The 17,132-nt window shown below is 39.5% G+C and overlaps 2 protein-coding genes across 2 annotated transcripts in view; both read right to left on the bottom strand.

The window, feature by feature from the left end:
- Positions 1 to 4,559, bottom strand: part of LOC133005961 (multidrug resistance-associated protein 1-like) — a 15,752-nt gene extending 11,193 nt beyond the window's left edge. The window contains exons 1-10 of the mRNA XM_061075631.1: positions 4,518 to 4,559; positions 4,032 to 4,211; positions 3,779 to 3,901; positions 3,540 to 3,677; positions 2,776 to 2,901; positions 2,363 to 2,424; positions 1,984 to 2,112; positions 1,448 to 1,666; positions 1,088 to 1,265; positions 78 to 239 (exon numbers count right to left, since the gene is read on the bottom strand). Coding sequence (XP_060931614.1) covers positions 78 to 239; positions 1,088 to 1,265; positions 1,448 to 1,666; positions 1,984 to 2,112; positions 2,363 to 2,424; positions 2,776 to 2,901; positions 3,540 to 3,677; positions 3,779 to 3,901; positions 4,032 to 4,211; positions 4,518 to 4,559 — 1,359 coding nt within the window. The remainder of the gene's footprint in view (positions 1 to 77; positions 240 to 1,087; positions 1,266 to 1,447; positions 1,667 to 1,983; positions 2,113 to 2,362; positions 2,425 to 2,775; positions 2,902 to 3,539; positions 3,678 to 3,778; positions 3,902 to 4,031; positions 4,212 to 4,517) is intronic.
- Positions 4,560 to 11,574: 7,015 nt separating this feature from the next.
- Positions 11,575 to 16,769, bottom strand: fsd1l (fibronectin type III and SPRY domain containing 1-like). Its single transcript, XM_061075642.1, has 13 exons — positions 16,702 to 16,769; positions 15,897 to 15,992; positions 15,688 to 15,819; positions 15,420 to 15,521; positions 15,248 to 15,270; positions 14,527 to 14,648; positions 13,979 to 14,206; positions 13,767 to 13,865; positions 13,569 to 13,698; positions 12,704 to 12,792; positions 12,282 to 12,536; positions 11,972 to 12,060; positions 11,575 to 11,760 (listed from the first exon to the last, which is right to left on the bottom strand). Exons 1-13 carry the CDS (start codon positions 16,714 to 16,716, stop codon positions 11,659 to 11,661), a joined length of 1,482 nt encoding a protein of 493 aa, XP_060931625.1. The 5' UTR covers positions 16,717 to 16,769; the 3' UTR covers positions 11,575 to 11,658.
- Positions 16,770 to 17,132: the final 363 nt, after the last annotated feature.

Raw genomic sequence — 17,132 nt, 5'->3', positions numbered from 1 at the left:
TGTTGTCAAGATGTGTTTGTCTTTATGATTTTTATGTGTATGATGTTTGTGTTTGTGATGTTTGTGTTTACGTTTACCTGCCACAGGAAGTAGAAGCACAGTGCGATCTCGATGGGTGCGATCCAGACGCTGTTGAAATAAACGACCACGTCCATCAGCTTCTGAGCGTCGGCGGAAACCAGATTAATAATTTCTCCCAAAGTGACTCGTCTCCGTGCAGCGCTGCTCAGCACCAGACTCTGGAGATTCAAACACACAAAACGTTACTCACAACTTTACTCAGCGCAAAAAAGTGTCTATGTGTTTTCAAAATAAAAGTTTTAAATGCTAACACAAACTTAAATTAAAAGTAAACAGGGAACGAGTAATTTATAAGAACTAAGTAAGATTATTCAATTCAGTTTGGGATAGGGTCTATGTCTGTCTCTTATCCGTCTGTCTGTCTCCACCTGTCTGTCTGTCTCTTATCTGTCTGTCCGTCTCTTCACCTGTCTGTCTCCACCTGTCTGTCCGTCTCTTAACTGTCTGTCTCCACCTGTCTGTCCGTCTCTTCACCTGTCTGTCCGTCTCTTAACTGTCTGTCTTCACCTGTCTATCTGTCTCTCTCCACCTGTCTGTCGTTCTCTTATCTGTCGCTGTCTTCACCTGTCTGTCTGTCTGTCTCCACCTGTCTGTCCGTCTCTTCACCTGTCTGTCCGTCTCTTAACTGTCTGTCTTCACCTGTCTGTCCGTCTCTTACCTGTCTGTCTGTCTCTTATCCGTCTGTCTGTCTCCACCTGTCTGTCCGTCTCTTCACCTGACTGTCCGTCTCTTACCTGTCTGTCTGTCTGTCTCCACCTGTCTATCGGTCTCTCTCCACCTGTCTGTCGTTCTCTTACCTGTCTCTGTCTTCACCTGTCTGTCTGTCCGTCTCCACCTGTCTCTCAGTCTCTTACCTGTCCCTGTCTTCACCTGTCTGTCCGTCTCTTACCTGTCTGTCTCTCTCCACCTGTCTGTCGTTCTCGTACCTGTCTCTGTCTTCACCTGCCTGTCTGTCTGTCTTCACCTGTCTGTCTTCACCTGTCTGTCCGTCTATCACCTGTCTTACCTTCTTGTAGACGAGTGCGATCACGCTCGTCTTCAGTCTCATCCCGACGCTGAAGCAGTGAATCATGTACTGATGATTGAGGACGGACTGAAGACACGACAACAGGAAGAGCAGCAACGCAAACAGGAAACCCTTCCACGTCTCCGCCTCTCTGTCCCGCATGAAGACCAGCAGACAACTATAAACAACAACAAACAATACAAAAAGTCAACAACACCAACAGTAAACAACATCATCCTCATCTTCTTTCCGGACGTCACTTCACGGTTTCATCAGGATGCGACTGCAGCTACACTGACCAGCAGGTGTCGCTGTTTCTCGTCATGTCGGCACCACATTAGACTGAAGGTCCTGACTCACCTGAGCACCTGTGGCACGGCGAACATGAAGGCGTCGTGGAGGAGGAGACATAGTGTACCACACAGGAAGTAAGGCCCAAAGCTCCGCCCCAGAGCTCGTATGAGGAAGAGGCTGTAGCTCCGCCCCTTCCTCTTCTCCTTCAACAGGTGAGTTTTTTCTGTTGGTCCAGCGAAACCAACCCACCGGGACCAGAATGGACCAGAAGCTTCAGGTTCTTCTCTGCAGAACAAATCAGAATGTGATGGCGATAAAGGACAGTAGAGGACAGTAAACAGCAGCTCCACAGCTACAGTGGCGCCACCTTCAGGCCGCTGACAACACACACGTTTGGATATTCTTCCATTTCCTGTTCCAACATCTATTTCAAAGTAAAAGCTTTCATGAAGCCATCCAGGCTTTAATATGGAAACGTCATAAAGAAGCGTTTAGTTTCATGACCAGGGAATCAGCATCAGGTTAGTGACATCACTGTGACATCACTGTGACATCACTGTGACATCAATTAAATGATTAAAATGTACTTTAAATAAACGTACTGCAGCTGTTTCCTGTTCTGAGTCCAGAACTTCTCCAGGTCTGTCATGATCCTCTTTGATGAGTCCTGTTCTCGCAGTGGCCACAGATCTTCAGCCTGCAGGGGGCGCTTGTAACCCTGGAGCAGCAAACTGACAGAAAGATGAAACATGACGACACTGTAATTGAAGAATTACTAGTTGATAATATTTTAAAATTCTTACTTTTATTTTCAGCTTGAATTCGTGAAAATAAAATAAAAGTGGTGAGTGTTGGGGGTTAGTTTTGGGTTTAAGACGTAGAAGAGTTCTGAGGGGGGAAGTTGAGTTGAGCTGGGTTAAGTTAAGGGTTGAGTTGCGTTAAGGGGTTTTAGAGGTTAAGGCTGAGTGATGATGTTCGTACCTGCTGATCCAGAAGAAGAAAAACTTTGAAACAAACGATGCGTCATCCTCTGGACATTGGTTCTAACGAGAGAAGGTTACTGTCAGATTTAACCAACTGTCTATTAACCATCTATTAACCATATATTAACTATCTATTAACCATCTATTAACCATCTATTAACTATCTATTAACCATCTATTAACCATCTATTAACCATCTATTAACTATCTATTAACTATCTATTAACTATCTATTAACCATATATTAACTATCTATTAACCATCTATTAACCATCTATTAACCATCTATTAACCATATATTAACTATCTATTAACCATCTATTAACTATCTATTAACCATCTATTAACTATCTATTAACTAATCACATATTTAACAAGACTCATTGACTTCGACATGCATGTGTGTGTCACCTGGACGCGTGTGTGTTCGTCCTGAAGCGTCCGTCGATCAGAGAAGCAGCAGAGAACGAGTTGGATGAGTTGGATGGAAAAACAGATGAAGAACGCGTTGAAACGAAAAGCATCTGATGAAAACTCCTGAAACGACAGAGGGAAGAGGGCAAAGGGCAAAGGTCAGAAGGCTCAATCATCATCATCATCACTCACATTTTTCATTTTATTTGAGCTGTTTTCTAAGAACTGTGAACTGGAGGTCACGTGGTCATTTAGACACAGAGCGTCACATTCCACACGTCAAGGACACAAACTCCCTCCGTCTGTCGTCATGTGACTTGTGTGTCAAACAGCAACAGAACCGATCTGGTGTCAAGTGGAACCATAAATCAGGTGAAACTCACCGAAGAGACCTGCTGGAATGAGGACAGACACATTGCTGTCACTGCCCATGAGCAAGACATTGACCTCAGAGCTGAACCTGCACCGTCAGGTCATCAATGATCCTGAACCAGATCAGATCGGAATCCAATGTTGAACCACATCCCTACAACTGACTGGTTGGATCATCGACTTGTTCCTTGAGTCAGAGACCAGGACAGGGACCAGAACTGGAACCGGGGCCACAGCTTCTCTAAACCACCACAGTCCGATCCCCATCGTCTGACTCAGTTCACCTGCTGGTCTTTATCTAACCCTAACCCCCGGTCCACGAGGAACCACATCCTGAACATATCACTTCCTTATAAAACCACATTGTAGATACGTCTGATCACTGATACCTGATCAATAATCTGCTCGATGTTGACCTTCAGAGGAACGATGGAGCAAAGAACCAGAAGTGTCCAGAAGAGGAAGAGGATGACGGAGGAACGACAGCCCTTCATCCTCTCGATCTGGATTATGACAACAGCCAGAACCTGAGGACGAATCAAACAGTGGATTGATCAATTGATTGACTGATTCATCAATGGCCCCTAGCCCTGATATCCAGTAGATGCATGAAGGAGTCATGACGTACCAGAGTGAGGCTCCGAATCAGTGGACCCAGCAGGATCAGGTGGTTCTGGATCTCATCGTTCATCTTCACCACAAAGTAAAACATCTCCAGAAGACCAAAGGAGGCCAGACCGAAACCGAGGAGCTGCAACATGGCCCACAAAGACCAAGGTTTGCAAAAAGACCCAATTGAGACCACAAAGACCCAGGTTAGCCCACAAAGACCCAGGTTAGTCCACAAAGACCCAGGTTAGTCCTTTTCCTAGTTTTCTTACCGTCTTGCTGCAGCAGAGTTTGGACAGCGGGATGACGCCCCGGTGGGGGCGGAGCTGCAGGTAGAGCAGGTAAAGAGGAGAACAGGTCCACAGGTAAACACAGGGGAACCAAACCAGAGCCGTGTGCTGAAAGCACTGGGTCAGGTCTGGTTTGGAGGTGTACCAGGTCAGGTTCCAGTCCTGAATCCACAAAACACAGCGATGATATGTCACTGATTCATGATGTCACCGACCCTAAGATTCACTCAGACACAGGAAGGTGAGGATTTCTCCGGCTGTGTCTGACCTCAGGTGAGACTTTAAGGTTCAGACACTGAACATCTGAAAATGTCCGAATTCAACTTCATGTCGTCAAATCAGATGGTTCATATCAATAAATCAATGATCTTAACAACATTTTATTCAAACATTTTCCATCATCAGTTTTTCTGGTGGAATCTGATATTTTACATAATTACACTAAACTTAATAAAATATGAAACTCACCCAGAACGGATCCAGACCCATCCCACTGCACAGGTCCTCCATTTCTCCTTCTTCACTCCTCCTCGACAAAGTTTTACCAAACTAAACCAAACTCAACCAAACTTAACCAAACTGAACCCAGCTAAGAGAACACAATGTCTGTGCCTCTCTTTCTCGCTCTCTCTCTGTGTCGCTCTCCCTCTCTCTCTCTCTCAATCTCTCTCTCTCTCACTCCGCCTCTCTCTTTCTGTCTCTCTCTCTCTTTCTCTCTCTATCTGTCCCCCTTCGCTCACTTGTCTTTAAATATAATGTAATTCAGTTTGAACAAGATATATTGTAAATGTACTATATAATATATTGTATTAAAATTTAAATATAATATACTTTAATATATAGGAATAATGTTTATTTTCTTTTTGTAAATGTTATTTCAGACATGAAAACTGTTTTCATATAAAAGAGGGTAAACAAACTACAGATCCATAAATAAAACAACAGAGTGAGAACAATCATCTTCAACTGGGCGATTGTGTCCTTGAGACAGACCTGATTAATCTATTCAGCTCATCTGTGAATCTAAGTGAGCGTTTGTACCAAATCTGAAATAATTACCTTGAGGTATTCTTAGAAAATGTGTTTACAAGGGAAAACTGAATGAAAAAGAACCAGCAGCTGCAGTTCTGTCTCTAAATCACACTCTGTCTCTAGATTCAACACGACTCTGTGACTCGTGTTGAATCTAAACATCTTCAGCTTCAGTGATGAGCTGTGACATCAGAGAACAACTCGTCCTGAAGACTTTCACACTCATCAGATTGTTGTTGTGTTAGTTTAATTCATAATAAGTACTGACACATTAGTATCAATATTATTTGTGTTGCATCGGTCTGAAAATCAAAAAACAAAAGATCCCATTAACACGTTTGTTTCTTCAAAGTGATTTATATACTGTAAATAAATGTACTGCACAATGTTAATAAATATATGAACACACATGTATACAGTCAATACTGCTGTCAGTACACACTGAAATAATTTAATGATACTGAGGAAAATGACAATAAAAACAGTTTTTTACAGCAGCATATTACATATTTTATAATTAAGAAAACAGATGATGGTCCCTGGACAACCAGCTGGCAGCAGCTCAGGTTGGTGATTGGCAGACGGTGCCTGTTGTCTTGGTAACAAGAAGAGGAGGAACGAGCTCCGTCTCTGAACTAAAACAAAAAATAAGATTATTAATCACTTATTGATGACATCACTGATCGAGGCACTTGACTGACACCTACAGGAAGTCTGACGCTGAAGCACAGCGACGATGTCTCCGCCTCCTCGGAGATTGACGTGCTCTGATTGGCTCTCCTGACACTCTGAAGGACACAAGGTTCCATTATTACTTCTTTCTTTCTTTTGGCTCTTTCCCTCTTTTCCTCACTCGATCCTTACCTCACTTCCATATAAGGTATTTCCTCAGTCTGTCTGTTGGGGTGAGTGTTGGGATCCACATGTTGTTTCCTGTTCACGCACACGCACACACACACACACACAAACACACAAAGAGTGAATTTCATGTGCAGTTCTACAGAGTTTCCTGTAGGGGGAGTAAAGTCGTTCTTGTCTATGAACTGAACTTAGCTTAGCATATTAGCAAAAATGTCCCATCAAACACACACACACACACACACACTTACTGTATGTGTTGCCATATGAGGACATCAGGACTCTGTCTATAAACAAGAGAGAGAGAGCATTAGCATTAGCTTTAGCCATCATGGTCATTGCTATTACGAAGTTCAGTTGTTAGCATTAGCGTCGTTGTATCATTATGGAAAACTAATAGACTTAGAAATTAGCATCGGTGGCTCCCATCGGCCGATCCTAAACGAGGCAGGTGTCTCGTTACCATGGTGACCACTCACTGGAAACAGGAAGTGATTTTATTACCGATTCTTTCTCCGGCGCCGCTCGTTGTTACTCATCATCGTTTCTGATTCACTGCCGCTGCTTGTGTTGCCACGGGAACGAGTCCTGGAAAATTAAAGATGTTTTAACGACTTGGTTTTCTGAAACAAACGCTACAAAATTAAAACGTTATAATTATACAAATTAGCCACGCATATCACCTCCTCCTCCTGTGCTCTCTGATTGGCTGATCACCATCCAGACTTCTGCTCCGCCTTTGTCACAGAGGAAAGACGTCAATCATTTTCTTTCTCTCTTTTTCTTATTCTTTCTTTCTTTCAGTCTCTCTTTCTTACCACTGACGTCTCCCTCCGTCTGGATCTTCTTTGGTTTTTGCAGGAAACTTTGGGTTGAAGAGGCCCCTGGAGCCAGATTACATTCCCACAGTAATCAGATTACATTCCCACAGTCATCAGATTACATCCATAGAATAATAAAATAACGTTCACACATTGAGCATCTTATTTTTGATGGGATGTTTAAAGTAACAATGATATATCATTTGTTTTCAGTCTAAGGTTCTAAGTATTAAATATATAATTATTATTGTAACGACCGAGTTGCAACCTGCACATCGTTTGATGTGTTACCTCACAAGGCCGCTGTTTTCCCATGGTGCAAAGGGTTTAACGACCTCCTCCTTGGCTCCGCCCTCTGACCTGCAGACACCAGCTGCATTCGGGATGGACTCGGTCTGACTGCGGCTGCAGGGGAGGAGTTTAAAAGTTAATCTCCAATGAGCCAATCACAACACGATCACATGATCACATGACATCGTGCTCTTTCACCTGTGAACAGCAGGTGGTGCTGTCTGCGTGGTCACTGGCTCACTGCTCACTCTCTCTGGTGTGTGATTGGCTGGAAGAGACGAACGGAGGCGGGCCAAATGGTAAAAAGCCATTTTGATTAAAAGAAACAATGACCACTAGAGACGCCATTAAAAGACTTATTGACAATTTGTAAACAAAAAATGACAAATTAAACAAACTACGATGCGCTGGAAAAACACGAATCAAACCAGTGTACGAACAGCGGAGCCTCGAACACTGATCTTTGATTGTTTGGTCGCGGAAACTTTGGTTTGTTGGCACGCCGACGTTCAGCCGAGGAAAAGCCAGAGTGGGCGAACGAGCAAAGCTACACAGAAAAGAAAAGAGAGAGAGAACAGAAGGTTTTGAATGAAGGTTTGATTGATGTTAATGTAAATAAGAACAACAATAAAGAGAATATAAGATATATTTCTGAGGATTAGAAAAGAAAAACGAAGTAAAAATTTGAAAATTATATAAGAAAGAATGATTATTTTCACTTAATTAAAAAAAAGACACATTATAAAAAATCATTAAAATAAATCAGTTGTGTGTTTTTACCTGTTGTGTCTCAGTCTGTCTGTCGAGTGATTTGACTCTGACATCCTGAGGAAAGACAATTAATATGTTACTGTCTGTGAGTGAGTGAGTACGTGTGTGTGTGTGTGCGTGTGTGTATGTGTGTGTATGTGTGTGTGTGTGTGTGTGGTTTCATGTTGTCACCTGAAGAAAACGTGATGCTCAACACAACATCTCCACAGACGTTTACAGTCGGATTCATCTGATGTATGAAAGAAAAACGACTTCTCTGAACCCTGTAACACACACACACACACACACACACACACACGTTTCTTTGTTGAGTTTTGTTAAAGTTTATCCTAGTTAATTAATACAGCTTTTTAAACTCAGGAAGCTACAGAGTAGTATCACTAGCATTAGCATTAGCATTAGATAACAAATAAGAACTCACGTTTTTTCCAACGACTCTGAGCTGAAACGTTTTGTTTTTAAAATAAAGTTTGTTGATTCGCTGCCTGAGGAAAAGAGTCACATGACAGGTCACATGATCACAGCACAAAAAACAGCCTGATATTGATACATTCACGTTATTAACAATAACAATAAAAACAGTGAATTAAATCCATACGTATCATAGTGTTGATCAAAGATGATCGTGAGGTCTCAGTCTTACCAGAAATATTTTCCCACCAGCACTTTATTCTTATAGATGACCACGCCCCCTGGAGTTGGACCCAGGAAGTACTCCGACTGGTTCTCGCCCTTGAAAAGCATCATGGCAGTGAAGTCCGGTCAATAATTACACAAAATTAAATTGATATAAAAAATTAGTTGAAGTCGAGTTAAAATAAACCAAAGAACTTCATCAACATTTTATCTGAAACAATGCAACTCTTGATATTTATTATTCATTAATCATCATAGCAACATTGTTTATTGTATAATGTAGATTATTGATGAATAATTGATTATTGAAGTCTGACCTGATGCTTCGTGACATGATGTCGACAGATGTGTATCTATGGATATATTGATTGATGAAACCTTCACCGATTAACATAAATTGATGAACATGTATTTAAAGATGGTGGTTTGTTCTGTACTGAGTATTAATAAGTTGTTTGTTACTCGTAACTGATCAGTGAATTCTGCTGAGAGATGATCATTTACCGATCTGTTATTATTCAGTGATAATTGATGATTTATTATGGATGATTAATAACTGATAAGTGAGGATTGATCTTACGTAGGCGTTGAACAGAGAGACTCCGTACATCGCCAGCGAGCTGCAGAGAGACAGGAACAGATTCTGAGCCTGAGGACGAGAGACACCTCTGCATGAGACAGAGAGAGAGAGAGAGAGAGAGAGAGAGAGAGAGAGAGAGAGAGAGAGAGAGAGAGAGAGAGAGAGAGAGAGAGACATGTTCGTCTTCTTCGAGTTTCTAACGTTGGTTATTTTGAAAGGTAATTTCTGTATTTCCCGCCTACCTGAGTGACTTGTAGATTGTTTGCACTTCCTGGTTTTCACCGAAGTCCAACACCTCTGCCCCCCCGACGTCACCTCGATCAGCTGACGTGAAAATAAAATTCTAAAATAAATAGTTGAACTATATTTTATCTCATTTTTGTTAAAAGTGTACAAATGTACAAATATAGACTTTGCTCAGATCATTGATAAATTGATTGGTGCTGAATGATTGATTCCTATTTAAAGTCGAACTGACCCTGCAGCCTCAGAGCAGAGAGGCGTGGCTTGAGGTGGGCGGGGCATAGCAGACGACCTCGACAGACGTCCTGATGAAGCTGAAGGTAAAACTGACGCCTGAAAGAGAAAAACACTTTGAAAAGAATTTATCTACAAGAAAAAACAGATAAAATAATAATAATAATTATAATTGTAATATATAGTTTTAACATCTTTCATATAAGAAATGCAGCTAAACTAAACATGACAGTTACAACGATAGCCGTCATGTTTAGTAAGAAAGAGTCAAACGCAGGTGTTGCTCAATATTTTCAATCTCACCTCGTTGTTTCCTCTTTGAGCTTCAACGGATTTTCAGCATAAAACTTGACACCAAAATAAAAAATAAACGGTGGCCCCACTGAGACAAAACAATCAGAAAAAAATAACATATATTTTTTAAATCAAATTATGAAATTGTTTAACAACACTGCCACTAAAGTTATTAAAGTATTAATGATTCAAACTTTTTTATAATTTAATTTAAAAACTGACTGAGGCCTCGATGTCGTGAGAGAGTTTTCAAAGGATCCAACCAGTGCTGAAAAAAACACGTTGACATTAAACTGAATAAAGTCAAAAAAGGAATAAGGACAATAACACTGTTTCTTATGCTAATACTTATATTCAGACTCTATGTTTTCTCACCGTCTGTTGTTTGTCGTCGCAGAATCTCAAACCGAAGAATTTGACTTCCACGATGTTCAGGTGAGAAAACACGCGCTGCAAAATGGTCGCAGCCTTCGAAGATTTCTGATTTAAAAGAAACATTTTACTTCAGGGTTTAAACAAAGAGAGATGAGCAATATTTTAAAATATTATATAATACAGTTTAAGTTCTCACTCACCTTTATGCCTTGTTCTGTCATCAGCGTGATCTTCGTATCATCCAATAGGAGGACTTCTCCATAAAATTCCTGGTTACCACGGAAACAGGCCATCTTTACCAACGACCACAGCGTTAGCAGAAACGAACCAATCAGGGGCGGAGTTATAATTTAAATAGTTTTAACATCATTTACTTTTAAAGTGAAAAACTGTAAAAACTGTGAATAAACTTGAATCAAATGTCACTGACTCTCTCTCTCTTTTTCTCTCCTTTGTTCTCTATTCATTTCCCTCCTTTTGTTTTTCTCTTCTCTTCTTTTCCTTCGTCTTCCTGTTTCTCTCGTCTTGCTCTGTTGTCGTGTTGCCATGGTGACAAGCCCTGCCTCTCTATACGTTGTTTAATTGATTTGTTGCCATGGAGACAAAGCCCCTTCCTCTCTCTTTTAATTATGTCTTATCTGGTTCATAATAATCAGCTGTTTCATATAAATGTATGGACTGAAGTATATTAAGAGAAAATATATTAACTGTTGAATATAAAAACTGAAAAATATACAATATATAATTATAAATAAAGTAATACATATTTATATATTGAACTGAAAATATATCAAATGACAAATATATAAACAAGAAAATAACAGAAAAAATTTTTGAAAATATTTAATATTTATTTTTCACAGCTTATCAAAATGTTGATGTTGACATGTTTAGAAACATAATTGATCAATAATCAATAAGTAGAAACATTATCCAGGGATTTTACCTCCACAAATAAAAGTAAGTTGAGCAAACAGGATGTTCTGTCTTCACCTTCAAAATTAAACCAAGAAGCAATACAAACATTTTCAAGTCTTTCAGAATAAAGCCTTTACCACAAATCAAACATAGAACAACTTCCTGAACTTTCACAATAAATTAAATATGATTACAGTCTTTAAAGTAAAAGCTTTCCCATTTCTGTTTATGAGTAAAAGTCTCCCACTTACAGGAAATAAAATGATCTCTTAAATTACAATTTCAGTCAAAATAAAAGCCGTACTGAATATTAGTATATATTCACACAAAAAAAACTTAAACGAAAATAAGTAGTCTTTCAAGTTCAAAATTAAAGCATCATTATAGCTTTAAAATGTATATAAATTGTATTTATATTTATATTAATGCTTTATAATAACAATTCATAGATAAATTATGTATTATATAATTATATTTGTTTATTTATAAATAGAAATTCAATTATTGACAATAGGAAAAATACCAAAACAGACTAAAAACTAATAACTAAAGTTTTTTACTGAGACAAGTCACTCAGGCTCCGATTGGTGGAGAGGAAGTTTCCCATGAAGCTCGGGACCTGCCGACCTGTTGCTACGGTGATACCGCCGCACCAAACCTGCAACGCAGATTAAATTCTATTAATATTACTCAGGGTGAAGGCAGAGACAGTGAAGTACGAATGCAGTAATTATACTTAAGTATTACTACAGTATTAATGTAGTATTATTAATGTTACTCACAGTGAAGCACTACTACAGCAATGATACTACAGTAATGATACCACAGTATTACCACAGTATTATTGTAGTATTATCAGTGTTACTCACAGTGAAGGCAGGGACAAGGGGTTGACTGAACTTTGTTTTGAAGGAATGAAGAAGACGAAGTCGATCAACGTCAATAAACGATAAATCGCCTGAAACACAGATCGAACAGCGCAAGTGAACAAAAGAGTTGTGACACCAAGATTCATTCATTCAAATTAATTTCAGATAAAACATTGGTAATGAGACTTTGTGCACTGTAAAACGTTAAACTGAATAGAGGAATAAAATAGTTAATTGCAAGAAAAATAGATTAAGAAGAAAAACTAATTAAATTAAATCTAAAACAATAAATTCAATATTTTCTTCGTACCGTTGTCGTAGTTGCAGTAGATTCCAATTCGTTGAGGCAGCGGCCAATCCAGCGCCTTTGCTCGGTTGTTGTGTTTGGCAGCAAGCGAGGTTTGCAGCCATTGGCTGGCGTGAAGACACCAGGAACCAGCACTCTTACCTAATTGGTCAAAACGGCCAAGGCTGGCCTGATATGCCACACCCACACTGAACGACTTCCAGTCTGCCAGGGGGCGGAGCTCCCAGTAGTGGCAGCCTTCAGTCATCTCCTGGTCACCTTGGAAACAGATTAACAAATATAGTTTAAACCAGTGTTTTCTGCTCTGATCAAAATATTTTTAGGCTAACATAACATTTTTCTTATCTCTAATTAAAATCACTACACTATAATAATCTTATCAATATTTTATATTTCTTCTATTATTTTGTATCAGAGCATCGTACCCAGAACTGTGTACGACTCTCCAGCAAATCTGTCCCGTCCAGCTCGACTTCCTGCCGTCTTATTGGGTGATGGCGTGGCGCTTCTGATGCTAATAAAGAAAAAATAAATAAAATGTAAAAATAAATTGACATTGAGTTAAGAAAATTTTTACTTCCCAGAGTTGAAATGAAAAAACAGTGCGGTGGAAAAGCCAATGAGGTCGTGTCCAAGCGATGATGCAGGAGAGAGAAAAACACGAAGAAATACAATAAAACACAAACACTGTAAATATTTACTAATGAGAAAACTTGAACTAAAATAGTTTTACCTAAATAAAAAAGCATTGTACTAAACTAAATGGAATATTTAATGAAAACCACATAATAATGTGAACTAATGTTAATCAATGCAAAATTATGAATTCAAAAAAGTAGAAAAATTAACAAAATATACCAAAATGCAAATAAAGTGCGCAAAGGCTTAAAAATTTCAATTTTTTTTATCAAAGATTCAAATAAATGTGATGTCAGCAGTGATGTCAGCAGTGATGTGATTGGCTGCATGAAAGGAGATATGAAGGTGATTGGTGAAACAGTGGTTGCTAGGCAACCAGTCAACCGACAACAGTTTCTACCTGAGCGTTTCGGAGAGGACGAAGTACGGAGACTGAAGAAGGACAAAAATATTAATCACACAAATAAACAGCAACAAAATATTATTTTTTCTTGTTTTTTTTTCTTTTGATCCTAAATTTTGGTGTTTTTTGTCTTTGTGATGAAACGTGTTGACTTCAGTTTGTTTCTTGTTGATGTAACAATCAGTTTGTTTCTGTGTCGACCTGCAGTAAACATCCACCCTGATGACGTCATTAGTGATCATCCTCACCTGCTTCTGCTCTCTTTCACTCTGAGTCGGGGGTCATGAACTTTGACCCCTTGAGGCTCCCAGGTCACCGTGTCCCCGTGAACCTTCAGCTCAGCGTGAGCCGTCGACGCGTCAAAGCCAAAATTAAACGCTGAAAGAAATTAACAATTTTATAGTAATGTTTTCACTCATCTTTTGGTCGTCCATCGATTCACTCACCTCTGGTTTCCACGGTGACAGAGTCAGAAAACTCTCCAGCAGCCATTTTGTTTTTTGCTCGCACTCGAATGACAACGAAGCGAGAATCGAACTTCAGACCTGATTAAAATCCAAAAATTTAATAATAAAAATGAATGTAAAATAAACTGCCTGGAAATAAGTTCAAGTGAAAATAAGTAAATATTCGATGACTGATGCCGTCATTAGCTCACCTGAGATGGTGACCTGAGGCTCTGTGATGTCACAGATTTTTTCCCAGCATCCTTCTCCTGCTGCTTTCAGCGAGATTTCATGGTTTGTTTTTTGATATTCCAGGTCGAAGCATTTGATTGGTCCGCTGACGCTCTCACCTTCACCCTCCCCTGCTGGTTGCCAGGCAACAGTGATGTTGTTGTCACCGATGATGCAGCTGGACATGTCGATCTCTGGAGGTCTGGGTACTTTGAAAAATACAAAAAATAAAATGATCATTAAAATGTTTCATGTTTAAGGTTTAAACTTCCTGAAGAATGAAAACAGCTGTGAGTTATGGGTCATCCAGTTTCCATGACAACTGAGTAAGCTCCACCTACAGATAAACACAATGTCAACGATGAAACTAAATATTTGAAAAAACATATCTGTAAAAAATAACTACAAAAACAAAGGTGAAGAAAATTAAAAAGAAAAATAAACTACCATGAGTTTGGTGCAAGTAACTCAAGTGAATCTGAATAAAACCATCACATGTGATGAACCATGTGACCTGTGAATCACTCACCTGGCAGGAAGTGAAGTCGTTGAAGCCCCTCCCTCTCGGGACTAAAGTCCACGGTGAATTTCGCCATGTTCCCCGACGCCGCTGGACGAGTTGTCAGCCGAAATGCCGGAGCCATTGTTACCCTGGCGACAGGAGGGTGCAGGGTCCCAGGGGATTGGTTTGAGGGGTTTGGGGGCGGGATTATGAGGTTAAGTGGGGTTTTATGCAAATCATCCATGAGCTGCGATTCATTGTTATTAATTTTGATTTGTTAGTAAAAAAAAAATTGTTAAGAAGAAGACACAAATTAATTAGAAATGTTACAGACAAAACAACTGATATATAACTGTTTTAATCATATTAATATGTAGATATAAATATACACATATATGTGTATATTTATATATTTATACACTGAAAACTTGTTCAGCTCAAATGAAGTCCCTGAAGCGTCACAGCAAAAACCTTTGAGGATCACTTTTCCTCATCTGTCGATACCTTTGTGCTTATTACAATAGTTTCCTGTTCCCATCATGCAACTCGATCACTTCATCAGAGAAGTGAATAATAATAACTTCATCAGGTTCAAACAGAACAATCCAGATTCTCTTCTACAGGATTAAACCCTCATGAAACTTCTCGCTGTGACTCTTCAGGATCACAACGTTGCATTTAATTCATATTCATGTAAAAATAAATGAAAATCTCTACATGATGAAATGTATTTGAAGAGTGAACAAACCTTTCTTTGATTTGTTTTGCGGCCTGAAAATAAAACACAATAAACACAATATAAGTTAAATATTTGCGATGTAATATATTTTTTCATATTTAAATGTAAGTTTTTTGTATAATGTTGATTTTTTTTTCACTGATTGCAATCTTTCTGAACTCTTTTTTTTTCTTTTTCGCACCTTTAGGAATTCTTCTTCGGTGGCGATGGTCAATGTTTCATGTGCGAACTCGAGCAGCTCCTCACATGACAGAAGTGCGAACTTTCCCTCCGACTGTTGCTTCTGAAACAACAAACAGCAAAAAATAATTAAACACAATTAAAAGAATTTACAAAAGACAAGGTAAAAAATGTCTACATCATTTTAAAATGAACATGAATGTCAGAGACAATTTAAAAAATAACCTTCGAAAAGTTTCTAAAATATGCGTTTAAAAATGATTCTCAACCTGAAGTTCCGCCTCCTTCCTGCACGTCTCCTCTTTGATAGCCTCACGGAGCTCCTCCCCCTTCTCGTTGAGGGCGGAGTGGAGCTGCTCAAGCTCCGCCTCTAGGTCTGACGTCACCGTGCATGACTCCTCCTGTTTGTAAAAAGTTTACTTTAATGGTTTTTAAATGTTCATTTGTTCCCAACTCTCTGAGCCAATCAGTGTCTGACCTGCAGTCCCGTCAGAGTGTTGTCAACTGTCTCCAGGAAGTTATGGAGCTCTTTATTCTTATTGGCTAACGTGCTGATGATCCTGCGCAGAGCTTCCTGTTCATCAGACACACAATAACACAACACACCTGATTAAAAACAGGACGACACAAAAAAAACACAACGAATCTGATGTTCCCATAGAAACCCAGTAACAGTGATGACATCTGTTCAGATATGAATACAATACAACAGCTGACGTCATGTGACATCATGTGACACACACAGAGACACAGCTCTGCCCTCACCACATCTAGACCAATCATCACTCTCCTCAACATCCTGTTTATGACATCATCGATGAACAACCAATCATATCATCCAGACAGATTCACCTGAAAACGTCCAATCGGACTCATCGATAATCAATCGAGTATCTGTATAAGTTCCTTTATTGATCAACACTTTATTTAGACAACATCGATTGACGTGTGTGTGTGTGTGTGTGTTGGGGGGGGGGGTGGGGGGGGTATGACAGCGGTCGAGTTACACAGACACTGAACGACGTGGAGTTATCACGTGATCAGAAATAATCCACGATCTGCTGATCAATAGATTCACTTTGATACAGACTCGACCAGAGAGAAGCGGAGCAGCCAGGAAGAGAGAGAGAGAGAGGGGGGGGGAGAGAGAGAGAGAGAGAGAGAGAGACAGGGGGGGGTAGCTGTCAGTCGCCCCCCCCCCTCTGTCTCTCCACGTGTTCTCTATGGGACTCGACCTCAGCACTGATCAGATAGAATCGATCATTGGTCGATCAGGTTCTTACCTTCTGAATTTCCATTCCCGAGACAGAGGGCACCGACAGGAAGTGACGTCACAGCATCACAATCCCACTTCCCGTCTGTGCTGTCAAAGTAAAACAAAAACTGACAGAGGACAGCTGGATACTCATTTTGATGAAGACATCAATTCACTTTTCTCTGGCATCATGTTTGTTTGTTTGTTCTTTTTTTAACTTTGGTTTTACATATATATATTTTTTTTTAAATGTATTTTATCTGTGTTGTGTGATTTCTGTGTGTCTTGTGATTGTTGATATTTTTTTTGTATGCTGCTGTCTTGGCTTCCCTTGTACAATAGGTCATTGTATCTCAACGGGGCCTACCTGGTTAAATAAAGGCAAATAAATAAAAAAAAAATTTAATTTTTTAACATTGAAAATCAAAAGGATGTTGTTTAATGAATGAAATGTTGATG

This window comes from Limanda limanda, chromosome 1 (assembly GCF_963576545.1).
Source record: "Limanda limanda chromosome 1, fLimLim1.1, whole genome shotgun sequence".
In the NCBI taxonomy this organism is placed as follows: Eukaryota; Metazoa; Chordata; class Actinopteri; order Pleuronectiformes; family Pleuronectidae; genus Limanda; species Limanda limanda.
The sequence above is the reverse complement of the archived record's forward strand: the minus strand, read 5'-3'. Positions and strand labels throughout refer to the sequence as shown.

What these genes read in the sequence shown, in the direction of transcription:
- fsd1l (XM_061075642.1), bottom strand. An exon ending in TGTCACCGTGGAAACCAGAG is followed by an intron (nt 13,699 to 13,766) that starts GTGAGTGAATCG and finishes AATTTCTTTCAG; the next exon opens with CGTTTAATTTTGGCTTTGAC. An exon ending in GTGAAAGAGAGCAGAAGCAG is followed by an intron (nt 12,793 to 13,568) that starts GTGAGGATGATC and finishes TTTCTTTATTAG; the next exon opens with CATCAGAAGCGCCACGCCAT.